This window comes from Scomber japonicus, chromosome 14 (genome assembly GCF_027409825.1).
Source record: "Scomber japonicus isolate fScoJap1 chromosome 14, fScoJap1.pri, whole genome shotgun sequence".
Lineage (NCBI taxonomy): Eukaryota > Metazoa > Chordata > Actinopteri > Scombriformes > Scombridae > Scomber > Scomber japonicus.
In genome coordinates, this window is record NC_070591.1 from 33,621,903 (window position 1) to 33,645,328 (window position 23,426).

Sequence of the window (23,426 nt, forward strand, 5' to 3'; positions counted from 1 at the left end):
GTGACAACCAGCATTCGGGCAGAGCTTCAGGTTTGCTGTAATGCATCAGACAGCTGGAGATAAAAACAGATTGACCACAGTCATGCATCCAAAGGAAGCTTAGTATGATTCCAGCAGAAGGCTTTCCAACAACACCAAAAACCATGATGGGGCCACTTTAGAGATGTTACATCCCTTTCTTAAATGTTCGTTATTGTTTGTCATTGCCAAGTACAAATAGTGGTGGTAATAGTTTTCTTTCAGATATAGTTAGTAATAATGATTGGGATTGCTGAGCCTGATGTCTATTAAAAGTATGCTTTATTGAAGGATTCTGCAACACGTGATTTATGAAGTGTTAACTTTTAGTGAATATGCAAGAAGCTATGTCTTTTATTTAGCAAGTCGTGGTGTGGAGGTCAGGGTGATGGATAGGTTGTATAGGTTGTGATAGGATGGATAGTTGCTTTTTTTATTAAGCACTTAAAAATGTTTTTGATTTTATTTATTTTACCGGGCAGTACATGACATAAACCTACTTACAACTATCACTGTGCTCTACTTTACTTGACTCTGTTACTCAGTGAAACAAGGTTTCAATTTTGGTTGAGTTTCAGCGCTCACATCAACCTTGTTTTCAGTTCTGAGTGAAGTTCTGATGAACTCTCTGTATGCTACCTGTCCAGAACTAAACAAGGCAGGCAAAATTAGTGTCATGAACACAGCGGAGCATTTAGCAGCCAAGGAACCAGGCATATTTCTCAGTAGTTGGTGGAAACGAAAACAGAGCTAAAAAAAAAAAGAATACCATACTCATATTAATCAGGTAGACAAAAACACAACAGACAAATAAATGATAATGTTTCTCTGTGGCTGTGTGAATGTGCAATTCATAAGGTAGATAATGTCAGTGTTAACAGCTTGTTCTGCTGTTATGTAAATAACACTGCTTTAACAAAGTGTTTTAAGTTGCATAAGACATACATTGACCAGTTTTTCAACTATAACAATTCAAAACCCAATAGTTAAAAACACTGTCATTGAACATAATCTGAACTGCACAATGTTAACATTCTGTATTGTGTTTGGGTTGGAAGGTGCCAGATTTTCACTGTTCAATAAGTTATTTGTGCATCTGGACACAACCCACTCTTATTGTCAGTGAGATTTAAGCAGATTTATAAAATGTGACTTCACCAACAGAGTGTTAGAAGGTATCAACACCTGGCTGTATATTATCGTATTCTTTTTGACTGCTTTATATATTTTGTTTTCGCAGATATCGATGAATGTGTAAACAGGACAGTGTGTCCTTCTGGTATCTGCTTCAACGAGCCAGGAGGTTACAACTGTGGCTCCTGCTCGCATGGGTTCCTGGCACAGGGCGGCCAATGTGTAGGTAGGTCTAACACTGTACTTGTGTACGTATGTGTCTGGGTGGTACAATGAAACCATATCACAATGCATGTACCCCTTTTAATTTTTTAAAGCTGTTATTCTCATTACTTAGTCCTGAAATAAGTTGGGTTTAGTGGGAGGAGTGCATTTTTGATTGTGTACACATGCTGCCTCTTTGGTTCAAATGTAGAGTATTTCTAACACCTAAACTAAAGGCAGCCCGAGTTTAACGTACCATTCTTGGAATAGTTAGATTACATCCTAACCTCATGGTGCGTAATGTCTGGCCATCAACACATAAGCAAAGGAAACACATGTAGAATAAAATATCCCACCAATCAAGCAGTAAAACCAACTCCCCATTCCAAAGAACACACAGTATGGGCCCACGTTTTCCTGGAAGTGGTATTATTTCTACCCGAAACCAAAGGTGTGCCCATCTCTCCTCTTTCAATACTTTGCTGCTTCCTGTATCCCATGTGACACAGGGTTAGCTGTGAGGTTTTGACTACTCACACAGCATGCAGAGCAAGCCAAGCCACAATGGGGTGGCAGTGAATAGTGGTGGCGGCGAGAGGAAATAATTAGTCCATGCCACAGAGTCCTTTATAGAAGTTAATAACCCAGCTCTCACAGATGTTTGCATGAAACTGCCAAACAGGGAAATGTCACATCTCCTAAACCATATGTGTGTGCGTGAGTGTGCGTAAGAAGTGAATCTAAAGTAGCTCCATGAACAGGGTTCTTATTGCCCAGTGCTGGTGTTATCTCTGCATTGTGTTTCATTGTGTTTGTGTTTTTCCACTGCAGACCTTCTCATTCACCTAATTGAAATGGGTGAATCAGTTTATTTCCTTTTGCAGTGTTTGCTGATATGAATGCAGACAGGAAATAAACTTGGATTAAAGCTTTTTAATAGCAACAGAATACTAATGATCTAGCTTGTACTGATGAATGGTAATTAGTGGAGTTGGTGAGTTAGAGTAAGTGTTTGTGAGTTCAAACTTCTTAAAGACTATTTTACAAAGTGCTAGATTTACACATCAATACATGAGAACAAGTTTCAGCACACAAATGAATTGTATTGATTTGTTACTGAATATTAACACCTAGTTAACGGCCATGTGTAACTGTTGAGTAGCTTATTGACTACTTGAAGAAACTTGTTAATTAGATATTATCGGCCAATATGGGCCTTCCACAGATATATCAGTATAGGCGTACCTGTTTTTCCGATATGAAAACTTTTTTAACCACTTAACGCACGCTGTTCCGTCTACGGGACGGGACGGATGTTAGGAGGTAGCCACACGTTCTTCTGAATGTTTTAAACACCAAACCTTAAACATATATACTCATGCCGTACATCGTTGGAAAGCTTAGATTGTCCTGATTCATTCAAGACCACTCACGACTTATATGGTTGCTCACAGCCGTAATAGTATTAGCGATTAGCTCGGCTAGTCCCTGAGCTAAGTAAGAAAAGCTATAATGCCTACATACCTTCAAAGTCTTCCCTTTATCCACAACGATCATCTTATGACTCAGGACTTTCTGTACAGCTCGCCAAGTATCCATTCTGCTGAAATATGAAATCCGTTTCCATAAAACCGAAATACTTTCCTCAATATGTCAACATGTATTTAGTCCAACACGTAACGTAATATCACAAATAACAAACCAAATACGGTCCGTTTACGTCATTTCCTGACCTGCACGTCCATTTCCTGACCTGCACGTCCATCTCAGAGTACACGTGACTAGATGTTTACGACCGTGAGCCTCTTCTGCTTCTGACGACACCACACACAAGCCAATCAGTGTTTAGGATTAGGCAGTCTACATGTCTCCAAAGCCAATGAGGACATGTGACCGACAACAATGACGACATGGCTTTGATTGACAGCTGTTCCAGCCTATGGAAATATTCGGTGAAATGAAGTTGATAACCTTTTAGCCAATAGTCAGAGGTTTCCAACGGTGTATGACACTAAACTATTAAGTTTGGCTGTCCATAAACAAACTCCAAGCGTAACCAGCGTGCGCCCGGTGCGTAAAAGAGTTGAACCATATATCATTACGCACTCGGCATTTTGATACACCGTTGGTTCTTCTTCGACTTAACATATGACTTATACCAAAATAAACAGATAGATAGATAGATAGATAAATATGGCCAAACAAAAAATATGGTTATATGTAATAATAATAATAATAATAATATTAATAATAATAATAATATGGCGTCAGCTTTCATTAGAGACCAAGATTTTGATTGTAGGCAAAGGGGATGTGAAGTTATAGGTGTTTGATTGTGGTTATACAGCTTTGGTAACCAAGTGTCCATTTGGAGTCTCCAAAAAGGACCTAAGGAAAACGCATGGACATACCTGTTGAAAAATAATTCTGAAAAATTCATCTTTTGGTCTTTTGACTCCAAATTTGGACTGCATGAAGCCAAGACCTGTGGCTGTGGCCTCATTGTGTCTATATCCTGCTGAGAGGTCCCTGAATGTCTGTACACATGTCATTGTAAAGGCAAACCTATGGGCGAGTAAACAACCCCATCATTGTAACCTCACAGAATCACACAGACACTTTTACAAGAATCCTGAGAGTGTTTCCTTTCCAATGATACCAGACACATCTCTGAGTCTCAAACTATGTGGGATCTGTGCTGCTCACAACTTGGGCATGTCGTTTAGGCTAACAGCATAAAAAACAGGGGCGTGTGTTAAGTGGTTAACATATAATGCAGAAAATGATGCTCGAGGTAATTTAGACTGTCATTACATTGTTTTCCCAGTAGAGTGTGCTGACACCATTGTTTAAAATACTCTTACGTGACGTGAGGCGGAAAATCAGCGCTGAGCTAATAGTAGCACGTTCTCTGAGTCAAGCGCGGTTTCCACAGTAAGTTACCAACAAGTTTGTGAAATATATACTAAGAAGTAAATAAACAATGACCTCATCATTTTCCCTTTTCAATATAACTAATATAATATTAACTTCGTCCCTGACATGTCACTCATGCTTTTCATGTTAGCTACGTTAGCAGCTCTAGTTAGTCAGTACAGTCAGTCATGTAGCAGACGGTGTGGTGGTGGATTCAGTCTGTTCAGTGTTGAGTTCATGCTGTGTTGTGACCGAGCTGATGAAACACAGTGCTGAAAAGTAAATAAACAATGTCCCCATGTTTTACTCTCCATGACAACCAGCTCATCATACTCGTTAGCCACATTAGCTGACTAGCAAACTATGTCATGTTAGGTACTGTTCAGAGCTCGTAGTTTAGTATGTCTTCCCGCTGAATAATTCTAGTCCTTACATTTACAAAAGTTACAAATTCAATGTCTGGTTTTCCAGTGTTGAAACTTTGGCCTGAACGTGTGCAGCAGAATACGGTGTGACATCTCTCCACTCAGCAGCAGGGAACCTGGGGTTGCTGTTTGTGACCATTAATGTTACACATTAACAGTGAAATATTAATATTAAAAATAATATTGACAGTACTGCACAGTGTCAGTGTATAATCTGCATAAAAAAGATCTATTTTCATTAAAATTGTCTATATCGGCCACCATATCAGGGAGCTTTCCACTCTAAAATCGGTATCGGTTTCATAAATCGGTTGGGCTCTATTGTCCCAGTTAAATTGAACAAAAATAACAATATACCTCACATTACACAACCTTATGCCAATACTATGAAACTAAATGACCAAATCATTTTGATTATGTTGCATATAAATAAATCCAAGTCAGTCAGGTTTAATATTTTGTGGTCATTTTTGGAATTTATTGATTTAACAGTCTTAATTAGCTTAATTTAAAGGATAAGGATGCAATTTTCTATATTTCCTTAATGTCAATACATCTCATGTGCAGAGCCAACAATGGATTGAACTACTTAGACGTATTTTGTGTGTATCCAAAGCTGGATGGATCTTATTCCCCTGAGCTGCAGACCTCCGATGTTGTCCAAAAGCTATTATAACTACGTCAATGAACCACACTACTGCACTGGGTGACTTGTTTCTTCATTACAAAGAGTTTGGACAGGAGAGGTTGTTTAGGAACGGCTCCAAAAGACTAATAACAGAGATCATGTTTTCAGTCTCAGGAGAGCAGGTCTGTGTGAGGCAGACGCCACTGCAGCAACAGAGGTCTGAGGCACAGAGGAATATGATATGTCAGGATACACACACACAATACTTATAAGTAGGATGAGCTCATTGTTGGTTTGAGATTTGTTGACAATAAGAAAAATATAGAAAGTCACCCGCTTTATCCTTTAAAGCTGCACTGTACTTTTACATTATAATATATAATAGTGTTGCTCGTAGTGACAAATCCACAGAGAATTATCACCTACTCTGCAGAGAATCAGTGTCTTTCAGCTCATTATTTAGTTGATTTAATTAATTAGTGGAAACTAACAAGAGCTTAACGTTTGCTAACAACAACTTTATAAGGTCACTGAATGTCAGTGTTGTAAATTGTACAGGCTGTATTATATAGAGCTTTTCTAGTGTTTTTGACCACTCAAAGCACTTTTACACTACATGTCACATTCACCCATTCACACACATTCATACACTGATGGCAGGAGCTACCACACAGGGTGCCAGCCTGCTCATCAGGAGGAAACTAAGCATTCATACACATTCATACATCGTTGGCACAGCAACGGGAGCAATTTGGGGTTAAGTATCTTGCCCAAAGACACATGGACATGCGGATTGGAGGAGCCGGGAATCTTCTGATTTATGGACAACCGCTCTACCTACTGAGCCACACTGATTTCAGTTAGTTTAGTGTGATTTAGTTTAGTTTAATTGAGTTTGCACAAATGAATAATTATACAAAACAATACTAAGAACAAATAACATACAGTGCAGGGAGAGGTAGAAGAGAATGAAAGAAGAATGTTACAATTTCACAATGTTACAGAAAATTATTAGAAAGATGACGACTGTGGTTCAGGAGGTAGTACTGGTCATCCACTAATCTGAAGATCTGTGGTTCAAATCCCGGCTCCTCCAGTCCAAGTGTCCTTGGACAAGATGCTGAATCCCAAATTGCTCCTAATGGCTGTGCCAACGATAAACGGCTTGTCGTATGTGTGTTGTGAATGTTTGACGGTTGGCACCCTGCGTGGCAGCTCCTACCATCAACATATGAATGTGTGTGTAAATGGGTAAATGTGACTTGTAGTGTCAAAGCATTTTGAGTGGTCTAAAGACCAGAAAAGTGCTATGTAAGTACAGTCCATTTACTAATTGTAATGGTGCATCCTGATTTAGTGTATTAAAAGCTGCTGCAGCTAGTGGAACATGTACTACCATGAAAGCTCCTGCCTTGTTCATGTAATGGGTCTTTACGGAGAATTGTGCCAAGACAGTGACGTTTTTCAGTCTTCATTTATAGACCTCAGTAGTTTTTATTTGAGTTTCACCAAGGATTCTAAACCAATGCGTGCTTGATTTTGAGTCATTTTGTTTCTGCTACAAAGCTTATCATCAGAAAAACCTACCTTGAGTCAGAATGATTAAGCAGTTGGTCAGAAACTGTGGTGGTCAGAAAACCCTATAAATATAAACTGCATAATAACTGCAAAGTGAAACACTATTAAATAAGTTGTTACCTCATAATCATGTATTAAGTCATGACATTATGGCTTCGATATTCAAAAAAGCCCACTTTCCTTACTTTACTGCTGACCAAAAAGGACTTCATCCAAAATGCTGGCTAGGCTCTGGAGACGTCACCTCCTCGCTTCATAAATCTCTCAGGTTTTCGCGGTTCAGGATCAACACATTATGGAATTTCAATATTTACCCAACAGTTGATTTTGCTACCGCATAAACAAAGTTTTAATTATTACAGCCTGCTCAATACTAACATTGTGTATCAATATAATATTGACCAATTACTGTATGCTCTGTCTCTGTTTACCTGAAGTGTTAGCCCGCCAGCATTTAATTAGACCAGCTCTCAACACTGTCTGGCACTCAGACTATAAATCAGAGCCCCGACTGCTTCTACAGTGAGTGAGGAAACACTGCAGGAAGTTGTTCAGAATGTTACAGGAGCAGCTTGTTCATTATAGCTTACAAATTGTCTTCACACCAAATATGAATTTATTTACCTCCTTTGCTCTTGTTGTTTGTCTGGAGCTTTGCGTTCTTGGTTTATGTGTGTGTTGTTTGTGATGTTTCAGATATAGATGAGTGCCAGGATCAGCGAGTGTGCACCAGAGGCCACTGCCAGAACACTGATGGCTCCTTCATCTGTCAGTGTGGGCCGGGCTTCAGAGTGTCGCCAGCTGGAGACCAGTGTGATGGTATGATACCCAACATGACCAGTAGATATGATATAATAATAGTATTTAACTGTATTACATGTTTTACAGTACAACACAAGGACAAGCTGCTGGTTTTACATTAGTAAATACAAATTACTTGAACCTTCAATTGTGGATCATTTTCTAAAACTTGTATATCAACAAATCACATTTCTGTCCTTCCTAGGAATGATATATACAAAAAAGAAGGAAAAACCAAATTGTCAGAGCTCAACTAACCAAATAAACCAACAAAACTAATCTAAAATGCATAACATTATTATTCAATATTTTACAATTCAGCAGACATTAATATCCATCCTGAATAATAAGCTTCTAATAATTTCTTTTTGTCTGTGTTCTGCCTCATTGATGTCACAGTACACGACAGTATGTTGCAGATGTTAAACAGGGAAAACATGTGTAATGTGTTTTATGGTTCCAATTAGTAGCTGATGCAAGACATGACTTTTAATTTAGCAAGGACACTGTCATAGATGTAAATTAGTAGTAGCAGTAATACTGTATATAGGAGGGGGGAGGATGATTCTGATGTTGTCTTTAGATGTTGATGTGTCCCAATGGCCACAAGGGGGTAGACAGATGACTAAAATCATCCATGTTATTACATATTGTTTATAAGTAGAATCACTTCTGGTTTGTCTTTATTGTGAAAATTAGATTTTGAGTGATGATATCACTTCCACAAAAATGATTTGCTAACGAGAGGATATTTTAGGCACTTTATTTCAACCGTGTCACAACCAAACACGTTTTGAACAAAATCAAACCTGTCACTCACTGAGAAGCTTCATTTATGTCAGACAGTCTTCAAGTAACAAGCTAATAAATCCAAAAATATTCAGTTTCGTTTGACAAACTTGATATTAACTTGAAACTTACAACAGTGGATGAAGTTTGCTCAGTTGTCATGGAGATGGATCTGTTGAAATATAAGCTGTTACTTTTAAGACCTCTCATTCTCGTTTGATTTAAAGTAAAAGTCCCAGTTCTTAATTATGTAATAATTGGCTAAACAACCTCTACTCAAGGTTGACTCACTTTTATTATAAGTTATCATATACTGAATATATTTCTCTATAGAGTTCTTTTTACTTCTTCCTCTCTTACAGTGGACATGAGCCAACCCATGAATCAAACTGCCAGTAAATCAAAGCTCATTATCACTCTGATTATAAGCAATGGGAATAGAATATGTGCAAATTCTATTTTTCAGGTCCTTTTTGTGTGCCAAGGTAAAAGGCACACAAGGAAATATCAAGGGCATTTCAGTAAATAAATGAATGCAGTGTTATATGTGATTCAACCTTCACTCTAGATGATAATGTCAGTTAACAAGTGATGATAGAGTGGCTGTTTCATTAAAAAGTGACACTGTGTGCAATTATGACAAGGAAAATGGCCGGTTTTTATATTTAATAAAAAGGGGTTAGAAAATAGCAGGTCAAACAAAACGAAAAAATAATCTGTTAAAATAAAATCCCTCTTATGACAGGTTGTTATTCAAAGATCTGACAGTACTACACCAGTATTTATGAATAGCATCTTAAAGTGATTTCGAAATTCACACACTATAAACTTTGGTTGTAGGCGAATAAAAGGTTGTTATTTTGTCAGCAAAGACATTCAATAACTATATTCCTCAGAGTACTGATACATATTTAGCTGGAGTCATATATTGTATAGATTTATATTATCTTAAATGGTTTCTGTGTCCTGTGAGATAATTATTTGATGGCCTGTGCTAGAAGGGGCATTAAGTGGGCACAGACACAGAGGGTACTCATGTCATGTGAGCTTATGCCAACATTCAAAAGTACCATATAATCATCATTTGTATCAACATTCAGTAAAAATCTACTGGTATATCAAACTGCTTCACTGCATCAGACAAGCTCTCCACTTCACTAATCTACCTGTCCAAATTCTTTGAGGACATCTTTAAGGTCATCGCTCACCAGATGAACTTGTATTAATGTCAGCTCACCGGATGCAGCATCAACACTAATGCCTCTGAAATCAAGGCATTAATTAGAATGAAGTTGATAGTGGTAATAGTGAAAATGCCTTCAGTGGAAAATGACTGGGCCACGGATAAAATATATGACAAAGTAGCAGTTGTCATGCCATTCAAGAGGTACAGTGTTTGTCCAAGATGCTCCACTTTCAAGATAACATGAGCTCTGACTCCAGTGAAGATCTCCAGCTGAAAATAAGGCCTGTATTTGACTACATGAGGAGCGAGTATATGAAAATTGGGAGTGAAAACCAATTCTCGATTGACAAGATGACGTTCCTTACAAGGGCAAAAGAAAAGCCTTTGGAAGTATCTACCCAGCAAACCCAAGAAATGGTGGTTCAAGATGTTTATATAAGCTGGTGTGTCTGGCTTTGTGTATGACTTCATGGTCTACACATCTGATGGTGCTACTCAAACTCCGGGGAACGATTTTGGGTTTGGTGCAAATGTTCTGCAGCTGTTCCATCAGAAACCTCTTTGACTATGTTGTCTACTTTGACAATTGTTGCACATTGTTGAGTTTGATAATTCTAGTCTATAGGCCTCAGAAGTTCGGGTACCATTCAAAAGAAACGCTTGATAGGTCTTAGATTGGAAGAAGATTAAGACCAGCTGAGATGGGCAGACAACAAAACAGTGACCTTGGTGAACTCCTGTCAACCCTGTTGGCCATGTGAGATGTTAAATGTGCCATGTGCTAAGATTGTGTCCGAGTACAACAGTCACATGGAAGGGCTGGATTTGGCTGATTATGTGTTTCTGGATCAGAAACATCAGTGTCTGAAGGAGTTTAGTTTGGATGCTGCAAAAGAACTAATCTACCTCCAAGAGCAGGAAAGGGGACGGCCCTCCAAAAAAAATGAAGACCACCTCCAAAAGTAATCAAACGGCCTAAAGTCTCCAGGCTTTTGGACAATATAAGATATGACCGGATTGGTCACTTTCTTATCCTGTCAGTGAAAGGATGGACAGACCTCTATCATGTGTCAGAAGTGCATAGTGAGGCTTTGTGTTGTCACTTGTCAAAATGCTTGCAACTGTTTCCTCAGCTGCTACTGCATTGTATTGTAGGATAGTAGGGGTACTACAGGGAAGATGGTAAAAACAGGAAAAAGATGTTAACTGATCGTTATTTATTCAAAGATTATATTTGTTTCCAGGGTTAGAAACATATGTAAACAATTATTGTTCAGTTTTTCGGCTTCTTTAAAACTTTGTATGCAAAACATGAAAGAAAGTATCTCATTAATAGCTTATAATATCTTTTTAAAAGTTAGCACATGAACTTTTAAAAAGTGGAAAATGTTAAATGTATCTCAGAATATATAGAGTATAAATTGGAAATAAAGGTCATATGTGGGGGAAAAAAATGTGAAATTGTGTCATTTTAGCCCAGAGACATTAGAAAATAGCAATAAATTAATTTTCCAAAATATTTTTCATGTGCTTGCCCATTTAAGGGTTAAAGTAGCTGAATAAAAGGCAGCCTTTTCTTCAGACTGGGGAAATAACAAGTCCCATAATGAAGAAAAACTTTGTGATCTGTCTTTAATACCTCAGTGTGAATGGAATCACATGTTGTTTTCCTAACGATCCAAGAATATAATGCTGTCCAGACTGTAGTTCAAAGTAAACAGTGAATTTTGATTCCATTTTTGTGTATAATTGCAGATGGAATTCTTGAGTGTATTCACAGAACAACCCTAAAGGAAAAATAAATCAACCTACCAACATACTTTGAAATGTTTTAATATGTAATCAAGCTCAGATTTACCCATGAATATGTTTGCTTAATTTGATGCCACTGGAAACTATTTGCCAGAACCTAATTTGTCATCAAGTATGGCCGAATGTCATTCTCCTCTTTGTTTTGTCTGAATATCAGTTTCAACCTGAGAAACGTCCTCTCATTGGACTGATGTGTATGTTCCAGATGTGGATGAGTGTTTAGAGGAAGCCAGGCCCTGCGAGGCCATTGGCGAATGCGTTAACAACATGGGCTCCTACACCTGTACCTGCCCCCAGGGGTACCGACAGATCCAAGGCACCAGCTGCAGAGGTGAGCGTCGGAGCAGCTATACATTATCTGGCTCTGTTTTTGATCCGGCATTTAGACGCTCGGTGTAACAGTGACATGGTATGTAGTGCTGCTTGGTCCACCTCTGACTGTGTTTCTCTCTCATCCTCTCAGATGTTGATGAGTGTGTGGATGAGCCAGAGCTTTGTTCCCCTCACGGCGAGTGCCTCAACACAGAGGGATCCTATCTATGTGTGTGCGAGAGCGGATTCACTGCTAACCTAGACACGCCCTCCTGTGATGGTAAGACAGAAATACAAAGGAAAAGAAAAACACACACACACACACACACACACACACACACACACACTGCTCAGACAGTCAGAAGTTCTGCATATGGTTGGGATTGCATTAAAGAGTAACTACACCCAAAACAGCAGTCAACTCTAGAGTGAAGCAGTACTAATCATTTTGTCAGCAGTTAATCACATACATGCTGGGTGATCAGACTCAAGGACAGAATGAGGAGAAGTGTGAAGCTCAGTATAAAAGCAGATGTACTCTTTGAATAAAACTGAAAAGTTTTTAAGGTAAACATATGTAGAACTAATTTGATTCACAATACTTGTATCGTATGCAGAGTTTGGTTCCAAATTCTAGTTCAGTTTTAGATCTGGTTCCTGTTTGGCAAAATACCCTGATTGGCTAAACTCAGGCACAAATATTTTACAAAAACTTTTATACCTCCTCCTCCAGGCTGTGATTGCAGGTATTTCATATTCATCAGCTGTTGCTAATTAATGTTAATTCTGTCACGGCTGAAGCGAATCTTTTGGCTGTTGTATGGTTTAATTTGCTCTCTGCAAGCTGGTGTCTGTGCTAGGCCAAAGAAAATGACTGCAGCTCTAAACTTGAGTCTGAGTTCTAGCTAAACCCTAATGTGTTTTATAAGAGATGTGAAGGGTTGTGGTTTTAATAAACAGATTTCAAACACTTAAAGGTGCAGTGTGTATAATTTAGTGGCATTTACCAGAACGGACTTGGCAGAAATCGAATATAATGAGTATGTTTTAATTACTTTATAATCACCTAATTAGACTATAATCACCTTCCTTCAACGGAGCCTGCCATGTTGCATCATCATGTTTCTACAGTAGCTCAGAACCAACAAACCAAATACTGGCTCTAGAGAGACCTTTCGTGAGTTCTCCACCATAGATTCTCCTACATATTTGGAAGGGGAGGGTGGTTCAGTTTTTTGCAATCAGTAACTTCGCCACTAGATGCCACTAAATCCTACACACTGCTCCTTTAATCACAAGGTAAATATATTTTTGGTTATGCAGGTTTCATTTAGTGGTTCATGTTTAGGGTTGCTACACTTTCTGCTCACTGGTGCTGACTTTTTGTTAGATAGGAGCAAGATGAATATATTGGCACCAGGAGGACGTCAATACCAGCTGATTGTTATTACCCAAAGTAGACCATTCATATTCTCCTGTCCTATAACCACACCTCAAAGTAAGACATGAAGCCCATCTACATTTATGACGTGTTTATTACCTTTAGAGGACATGTAGTATACACCCATCAGCCGTATCATTAAAACCACCAGCCTAATATTGCATAGGTCACCCTCATGCCACCAAAATAGCTCTGACCAGTAAAGGCATGGACTTAAAAGGATCTCTGAAGGTGTCCTCTGATGTCAAGACAGTAGCAACAGATGCTTTAAGTCCTGTAAGCTGTGAGGTGGGACCTCATATCTCACAAATGCTCATTCGGATTTAGATCTGGGGAACATGGAGGCCAAGGCAACACGTTGAAATCTTTGTCATGTTCCTCAAACCATTCCTGATCAATTTATGCAGTGTGGCAGGGTGCATTCTCCTGTTGAAAGAGGCAGGATGGAGGGGTGTACAAGGTCTGTAACACTGTTTAGGTAGGCAGTAAATGTCAAAATAACATCCCCATGAATGCCCAGGAACCAAGGTTTTCCATCAGGCCACCTTTTTCTATTGCTCCATGGTTCAATTCTGACGTTGCCCATTGTAGTGCTTTCAGGGGTGGACAGTGGTCAGCTCTTCTGAGGGGTCGAGCTATCTGAGGGATTGGACCAGATGGGCTAGCCTTTGCTTCCCACATGCATCAATGAGCCTTGGGCACCCATGACCCTGACATAGGTTTATCGGTTGTCCTCCCCTTGACCGCTCTCGGTACTGACCACTGCATACCAGGAAGAACCCACAAAACCTGCCGTTTTGGAGATGCTCTGACCGGTCATCTAGCCAACACAATTTGGCTTTTGTCAAAGTCGCTCAGATCCTTATGCTTTCCCATTTTTCCTGCGTCCAAGACATCAACTTCAAGAACTGACAGTTCACTTCTGCCTAATGCATCCCACCCTTAGACAGGTGGCTTTTTAACGAGGAAATCAATGTTATTCACTTCGCCTGTCAGTGGCTTTAATGTTTTGGCTGGTCGGCGTATGAAGAAGGCTTCTTTGCTTCATTTATCTGCTCAGTGGACTGAGCCAGAAGAGTCCATATTGCTCTGACTTTCTTGTGTTTTGGATCAGGAAGGACCAATGGAATAAATATTTTTTATATTTATATTTTTTATATTTATATATATATATATATATATACCAGCACCATTGCACACACCCTTACAGGCACATGTTGTATTAATTTGTTAATATCATGTTTACCTTCCTCACTTACATACTTTTTGTTTGCTTATCTCCATCCCTCCATTTTTACCATCTCTATCATGTTTTGTCACTGCCTTTTAAATTATAAAGATGAGGAATGAGCCTCCAATTTCTTTCACACATGCTGCTCCTATTTTCTCCATTGTGGCAGGAGTATTGGCCTCTGTGCCAGAGCTGTTTTTAATGCCCTTTCCTGCCTTAGAAAAAAAACAGAGAAAAGGAAAAAACCAGAGGAAAAGAAACAGACGGAAGCCTTTGAGCTGGCTGTCTAGACATGGAGGGATATTTGTTGCTTTCTGCCTCATGATTTATGCAGGGGGCTCAGACTGAAATGTGTGTGTGTGTGTGTCTGTGTCTGTGTCTGTGTCTGTGTGTGTGTCTGTGTGTGTGTGTGTGTGTGTGAGCTTGCAAATGATCAGCATTTATTTGTTCAGCACATGTCCATACACTGTGGAGTAGTAGTCTAAAGTGCTTCACAGTGAAAACATCAATAATAAAGATGTTTCAGAAAAAGATGATATGGATGATTCTTGTTGAGTGCAGTGCTGTTCCGGTTATAAATGAAGAACCTGGAAAGAGTCCAGGAGAAAGCGTTTGACATCTCTTGGCTCTGCTCTACAGATATCGATGAGTGTGGACTCAATGAGACTTTGTGTGGTCCTCATGGCTTCTGTGAGAACAGACTGGGTTCCTTCAGATGCCTCTGTGACCAGGGCTACCAGGAGTCCCAGGATGGCCATGGCTGTATGGGTAAGTTTTGGAGTTTTATGAAGCTGGAGGTATTGTATTTTCATATAATATTAATATAATCTGAGTGGCGTGTCATAGGGCTGGTAAATTAATATTCGAATTTCGGATATTCCTCGAATATGGGAATAAATATGTATATTCGAACGTAAAAATGAATATTCGAATAATTTACAAAATATATATTTTATTGCTCCGTTGTGTCCCATGGTGCGTCCCTTACTGGCCTGCCTGTGTGTAGCTGCAGTCACTTGTCACAACAAGGAAGCAAGGACTGTGCAAGGATCCCCCCCCCCCCCCCCCCCACCCCGACACACTTACACACACCTCAGTCACTGTAGACACACCAGCGTATCCGATGAGCAGAAAATATATGAAACACAAACCAGCGAGCCCGAAAAACAAACCGGGGAAATGGAATCCGGTGAAGTCAACAACTCCACCACGGACAAAGTGATTGTTAAGCCAGATCATTTCAGAAGTACTGTTTGGCGCTTTTTTGGATTCTGGTCAGTTGGTCCATAATGGCACTCTCCAATCCTACCATCCCTTGCATTATTATGCTATTATATTATCATTATATCAGATGACAATAATATCATGATTATTACTGAGACAATATATCGTCCAATAAGAGTAGTTATCATGACAAGCCTAAATCCGACCTCCACAAAAACCTCAAATGACATGCTGACACTGATAGAAAGAACAGTTATGTTACATTTATTAAAGGGCAAACACATCAAATAAGCAGCAAAGTACAACAAACGTTGATTAAAACATACAATCAGTATTTCCTACAGTACTTAAACTTCACTCATCACTTCAACTGGTTCTAGTGTGTAAACGTGATTTGATATTTCAGAGTCCTTTTAGAACCTTTTTAGAACTTTGACCCTTCAGCTACCTCTACTGTGAGGCAGTAAAACAGCTGCTTTACTTAATCTCCTGTGTTAATAAACCGAGTATGTGTGTTTGGACTCTAGCTAATTTACTCTTTCAGTTTTTACATTTGAACTGACATCACCGCCTATCAGGACCTAAACTTCAACTGACACCTCCAGCTTCTTTTATCACTTACACCTCATTTTATCTTGTTTACATTTCAACAAACAGCCTAACTCTTTCAGCACTTATTGTAAAACTCCTTTAAATGTCACCTCATAGTGTTTCTGAACTTTGAGCCCTCAACCTCTTCTCTTGCCATCCAACGACTTTTTAATAGCTCCAAAGATTCAACATGTTAAAACATGAATACAGTTTTAAATGTTTGAATAGTAATTCATGAACAGAGGAAAGCAAGTGCTCACTTTCTTTAGACAAATTGATATTTTTGAGTCTAATAATAAGTTCATAGAAGTCAAATAAAGGCCAGGTTTCTGCAGGTAAATAAAAAACAACCCCTGTTTGTGAATTTAGTATTTCACATTGCTCGTCATTTACAAGCATATCATATTCACTCAGTAGTTCTTTTTTGTTACTTTTGGCTTCAGTTATTTCAGATTATCTTAGAAAGCTACAACGCCAAGAGTTGTGGACACACCGTCCCAACGAGGAATACATGGAACTAATGTTGAAAATCAGCGGTTTTCCTTAAGTTTGGTTTGGAATGAGCGGGAGCTGATGGGTGCTGGTGGTTTCCTCGGGCTAACTGGGCCCATGCAGCTCCCATCTAGTCCAATTTCCTCCTGCAGGAAGGAGCGTCAGAGCAGACTCCCCCTGCTGAACCCTGATAGAAAACTTCCCCAACACACACACACACACAGTCACTCAAGGTGCGGTGACTGACCCCACTGTCGCTCGTGTACAGACACCATAAAATAACAGCGCCGTAACTACCAGCATGCTCTCATTCAATACAGTATGTGCTTTATACACACTCACACACACTTCCCATCTGTCCTTTGGCAGTGCTGCTGGGTCCCACCCAAGTTCAGTCCAGCCAGCTGCCTCCTCTTCTCTGCCAAGACATCACTGTACTGTGGCTAGCACAGATGGACTCACTTACACACACACACACACACACACACACTCAACCACACATACACACACAGCGGTGGTGTACCACTAACCATGCAGAATGCGTGTCGTCTCTCTGTCTTCCTTCCCCTCCATCTATCCTTCTCTCTTCTTATCAGCCTGTTTTCTCTGCTGCCCTCTCCTCCTTTTCCTCCTCTTCATCCTGCCTCAGTCCTCTTGCGGTTTCCCCCCTCGCACCTCTCCGATCCTGCCCTCGCTCATCTCTGCCACCATGTCTCCTTCTTCTTTCACTTCGTTATCCTTCATATCACTGTTGCCAGTTTGACAGCTTTGTTCTTATGTTTAGCAACGCTTTAAACACCAGCAGCTTCAGCAAATGTGTTTCTCATAAACCCATCCGGCTACTTTGTCTTAATACAGAGGAAACTGTTAATGTGTTGATGTCCAAAAGACTTGGCAATACAGCTCGTGAGTCACACATTTATTTGAAGTTGTTGCTTTCTCATCCTGAGAGGTGGAATTGCAACTCTTGCCTCTCTCACAGCGAGCTCCCTCCACTCAGCCAGCAGGGGGGGGGGATTGCAAAATATCATAATATGAAAACTAGTGCCTGATGTCACTTGGCACCTTCCATGGGTGATTTTTGGATGATTGTAAGTTTTGCAGTGGTTTGGTTTAGGGCTAAGATTTGGATTTAAGAATGAGTTTTGCCTGAAAAGCTCATATGTGTTCTGAGTGAGACAGTTTTAGATTAAAGGACAGGTCTGGAATTATTATCTTGATTTTAGTGCTCGTTAACACCATTTGTACAGAAAGGGTTCTGGGACATTGTAATCCTTCCTCTTCTCCGTAGTCGCCCTGCATCATTAGCACCTAAGTAATGAAAGCGTCCCTGCTTGTGTTTCTGGAATCAGCATACTACAAACATCATGCTCACATGGCCTATCAGAGCAATCTTCAGGACCTAAAACAGGCCATTAAATCACCAAATTCAAAGGGAGTTCTTTCCCTTGGGAAAATGACTGTGCTCAGCTAATGTCATGGCAATTAGACTATGTAATGGAAAATACTTTGTACAAGTGAACATGTTGGATTTGTCTCGTGGGATCATTAATTCAAATTCATGACAATCCAAAACAGCTTTAGCTGGGTATGGCACAAGAGGGGGGAACTCCAAAAAGTAGTCAGTTGTAGTTGTGATATCTTATGTAGAAAATGGACAGATATCGCCTCACCAGTTTAGTGGCAGTCCTGCAGACCTTCATCCTTCAGCATCATCGCTGGGCAAACTTACATAAATGTCTACTTTGCATCACTCTAAAACCAATGACAAAATAGAAGTGCAGTTCCAGACTTTACTATAGTCCAACTAATTCCAAATGTACATTTTCCTCTAGAATAGACCTCATCGTCATCTGCAAATCAAAGGAATGTCTGTTTCCATTGTAACTGTGTCCACTCGTACCGATCCCATCATAGAATAGACTGACCCAGCTGATTCCTAAACACTTCACAGCTCATTAAGATGCAGGCTCATGAGAAGGTGACTGACAGAACTGGACCATTGGAACATTCTGGGAAAATATGAAGGGAATATGTACATAGGTCTTTAATCTGGAGCGTCAAATAACTTTCTAAATTTTAATTGGTGGTGTGACTATTTTATTTTGCAACAAACTGAAACAAATTGTGCTTATTAGGGATGCTGCTGAACTCGTCCATCACTACATCCAATACTGACTAGATATTTATGTCTCTCTTACCATCGCACCACAGTCATCATCAACTGTATGTCTTGCATGTGAAGAGGTTAATGTCCTGGTTAAGTAACAGTAACATTTATCTCCTCTCCTACAGACGTGAACGAGTGTGAACTTCTGAGCAGTGTGTGTGGAGAAGCTCAGTGTGTGAACGCCGACGGCTCCTTCTTCTGCGTGTGTCCCAGCGGCCAGGAGTACAACGTCATGGTCGCTAAGTGCGAGGCCGTCCCCACAGGTGATCGTCCTTCAGCGTCCGTACAAGTGAACATAGAACCTGAAGACATCATTACACAGTTGTTTCTCCATATGAGTGTGCAAAGATGAACACAAACTTTATATAGCAGATAGAGATGAAGAAGAATGTTGATTCATTTCCTTGTTATTGCAAACTGTGATATAAACAACAGTGGATCTCCTGTAACTAAACACATTATGTAAAACTGCCCTCCTGAGAGTATAAAATAACTCCATAATCACATCCAGACATGACTATGAACTTTATGATTTATATAAAATCTTTGTCTGGCAGCATATCTGATCAATGAAGCCAATATAATAACAACCTAAACTTGTATTTATAATGCGTCCAGTGATTTGTTTTGTTTAATGTCATACTACCAGGAAAGAAGATGAGAAGATGTGCTAAACCGGCTGCTGTAGCCTGCAGAGTAGATATATCTTCACTATACTATACTGTACCTGACCTGAAAAGGGTTCATGACTATTTTACCCAAATTTGAGATGGAGCCTCATTACAATTTAAGAAACCAGAGCAGACAGAAAAGCAGCTGGAGCGTGAACTTTGCTTCAGCTCTACTGGTATATTCAAAACGTGTACAGTGTGTGATGCAGCAGTATAAAGTCTCTGTGGAATTTAATGGAGCCTCAAATCTCACTCATCACCATACATAGCTACCCACTGGTCAAAATCCAACACTCTGCAATGAAATGCTAAATATTTCACTAAGCACCTGATTCATGTAACTACTGAAGTTTAAAACAAGTTGCTGAAGTTGAGAGCAGCTCTTGATCAGGTTTGGTTCTTAAGTAGTTTGACCTGCCTTATCCTTATCACCTCTTGGCCACTAAACCATATGTGTCTGTGTTTCCCTCTTTCTCTTCATCCCTCAGCCTCATCGGTGGAGCGTAAGGAGTGCTACTTCCGTATGAACAATGAGAACCTGTGTGAGAGCGTGCTGACCAGCCACGTCACCCTGCAGGAGTGCTGCTGCACGCTGGGAGCTGGCTGGGGAGACAACTGCGAGGTTTATCCCTGTCCTGTCAACGGCACAGGTCAGTCAGCAGAGGAGGAGGGAGGTCAAGATTTAAGGACAGATCAGGGAACATGAATGAAAAAGACAGAGAGAGAGAGGGAGGGAGCTGCAGTAGGGAGAACAAAGCCAGCGAATGAGAGAAATAAAAGGTTATTATCTGTTATATTGTTACGTGGCGGTTACGTTCTAAACCACAAATGAACAACTATTAAACACTGAGCAGGTAATTTACAGTTAACCCTAACCCTTAGTTTCATTCAATCATTACAACTCCAGCCAAAGCAGATGAGAGAAGCTTACTGTTCCTTCTTTCACTGTTCTATTTTAACCATTAATGTTTCTGCAGATCTCTCAACTTGTCTCAGTTCTTGAAAGTATGATCAAGGTTCTCTTCTCCCAATGTATTCAATACTCTCTGGCTTTATATGGAACATGGAGAAGCCTACATTTATTTATACACCATTCATTTTCTGATCCAATATGTGCCTGGTCAGTAAAACTCTGATGTATGAAAACTTCTGTTAGACTTTGTAGACCCACTCAGAAAACAGTTAACCAGCAGTATCATGTTAATACTTTGATAAACTTTAGTTTTCTTATGAAGCTAGAGAGGAAAAGCACTATTGAGATAACATCATGAAGTGTTCAGGTTGCATCAGCTACAATGAAATGAGCCAGTGAACACCAGGGCCCTGCTCTTTGTGTGTGTGGATAACGGAGTTAGCTTCATCTCAGTATTGATTGCATATTTGTGTGCATATTTAATTTAATATCTGATCATCAAGCTAAGCCCTATACATATATACAAGTCATGTTCACATACAAATAACTCCTGTTTGAGATATCAGTAGAAAAATATCAAAAGCTGTACAGTATAATAAGACTTTAAGTATACTTTCCAATATAAAGTTTTACAGGGATTCCAGCTAACAGCAGGCAGCATGGATATCTGGATTCACACTTCAATATTAACATGTTGCAAAAAACCTACTGTATCTTTATCTGCTTGTTACCTGACAGGAAGCAGACTGTTGTCTCATCATTCCTTTTCATTACAATAGTTCCTGGCAAACAGACATTATAGTGCTAAAGTCTCAGGAAGTATGTACTGTTGCACCAAAGTGGTCTAATCATTGTCTTATTTATTCAAATATGAACAGAACATCTCTGCATACAGATGTTTAACCTCCACATGTGCATTTCTGTCCCCTTCAGATCAGTTTAACCAGATGTGTCCATCAGGAAGAGGTTTTATCCCCAGTGGAGATTCGCTGTATGAAGTACCAACAGCTGACAGCTACAAAAGTAAGACTTGATTCATTTATATCATAGAATGTCACAGCTGAAGTTGCTGCTTTGTGATTTGACATCTGTGGTTAGATCATGGAATCATCTTTTGGTTTATGGTTCATTTGATTTAATCCATGCAGCTATCAAAGTAGTGAAACAGTTAAATAGTAGCTATGTTAGCTCTTTTATTCTGTCAGCTCATTTCAAACTGAATGACTAGAATGAATAGGTTTTTTTTCATGTGAAATGTGAGGATGGGTTTTACATGCTGTGTGCAGGCAGGATGTTTTGAACCTCCTCACCTCCTCACTCTTCTTTCTTTCACATCACACAAGCTAGAGAGACCGAAATGTTTATTGTGTTTGACTTTCTTTTTTCTAAAATTATTGTAAGAGTGTAAGGACAGATTAGGTCTGTGAATATAAAATATAAAAACTGTTTCACTGTAGCTACAGAGAGTGAGTAATATTCCTCTCTTGCTGTATGGCTCTGTATACTAATACTACATGAATGCTACTTGCACATTATATATAAACACAAGTATGTAAATGTGACATTCACTCCCTGGGAGTCATTGTGCTGCTACATAAAGCTACAGCACAGTCACTCCTGCTTCTATTGTAACACTCTTGAAGCCCTCTCTGAATATTGAACCTGTGTGTGTGTGTGTGTGTGTGTGTGTGTGTGTGTGTGTGTGTGTGTGTGTGTGTGTGTGTGTGTGTGTGTTCTCTGTGTGTTTGCAGATGCAGATGAATGTACACTGTTTGGTCAGGAGGTGTGTAAAGGAGGCTTCTGTCATGATACTGTGGGCAGCTACGAGTGTTACTGCAAGACTGGACAGGACTACGACCCGGCTAAAATGGAGTGTCAAGGTCAGAAATACTCACTCTGTGTGTGTATGTGTGTATGTGTGTGTGTATGTGTGTGTGTGTGTGTGTATGTGTGTGTGTGAGACAGAAACCTAAATGATATCAAAAGTTTCTTCGTTGCAGTTATCTCAAACTCAGCTGATGACTTGCTTTTAAATCATATGGATCCTCTGCTGACTCAGCAGCTTAGAGACACCTGCTGCATTAGCAACGCACTATTGAGACAGAGAACAGTACTTACTGCAGGACTGAACATCCATTAATAGCTCTCTGAACAACATCTGCTAGATTTTGGATGCAAAGCTGTCAAATCAGGATTCAGACTGTTAACTCCAAACATTTCATCAGGAGCTCAGTGAATTTTTTAGAATATTTTCACAGCATGTCTGTATGTGTGGACTATAAGAGAGAACACTGGACACAATCTTCAATTAGAATAAAATGAAAGATGGTAAATTTATATAGCGCCTTTCTAGAGGAAACCTGGTGCAACATGGAAGAAAGAAACACCAGCAACAATTCATTTATTTAAAGTGTTTAGCTTCAACAAAAAACTAATAAATAAAACTGAATTAAACCTCAACCATCTAAACCAGAGATGACTAAACTGTTCCATAAAGGTTCATGTGGCTGCAGATTGTCATGCCAACCAATCAGGAGCACACCAGGCTTGACTCATTTAATCAGTTGATCCCAGTCTTCAGACAGTTGATCGAATTCGTTGGTCGAATGGTGTGCTCTTGATCGGTTGGAACAAAAACCTGCAAGCAATGCAAGGATGCAGTCAGCTTCACAATCATTCAATTAGCCCAGCTGAGAGAGAGAGGAGAGGAGAGAGGGAGTGAGAGAGAGAGAGAGAGAGAGAGAGAGAGAGAGAGAGAGAGAGGAGAGGAGAGAGAGAGAGAGAGAGGAGAGAGAGAGAGAGAGAGAGAGAGAGAGAGAGAGAGAGAGAGAGAGAGAGAGAGAGAGAGAGAGAGAGAGAGAGAGAGGGAGGGGGAGGGAGGGGGAGAGAG

At 39.8% G+C, this 23,426-nt stretch overlaps 1 protein-coding gene across 1 annotated transcript in view; it reads left to right on the forward strand.

Moving 5' to 3' along the window:
- Positions 1-23,426, forward strand: part of ltbp1 (latent transforming growth factor beta binding protein 1) — a 137,781-nt gene that overhangs the window by 104,874 nt on the left and 9,481 nt on the right. The window contains exons 16-24 of the mRNA XM_053333628.1: positions 1,259-1,378; positions 7,600-7,722; positions 11,697-11,822; positions 11,955-12,083; positions 15,115-15,243; positions 19,078-19,215; positions 20,112-20,273; positions 21,470-21,559; positions 22,288-22,416. Coding sequence (XP_053189603.1) covers positions 1,259-1,378; positions 7,600-7,722; positions 11,697-11,822; positions 11,955-12,083; positions 15,115-15,243; positions 19,078-19,215; positions 20,112-20,273; positions 21,470-21,559; positions 22,288-22,416 — 1,146 coding nt within the window. The remainder of the gene's footprint in view (positions 1-1,258; positions 1,379-7,599; positions 7,723-11,696; positions 11,823-11,954; positions 12,084-15,114; positions 15,244-19,077; positions 19,216-20,111; positions 20,274-21,469; positions 21,560-22,287; positions 22,417-23,426) is intronic.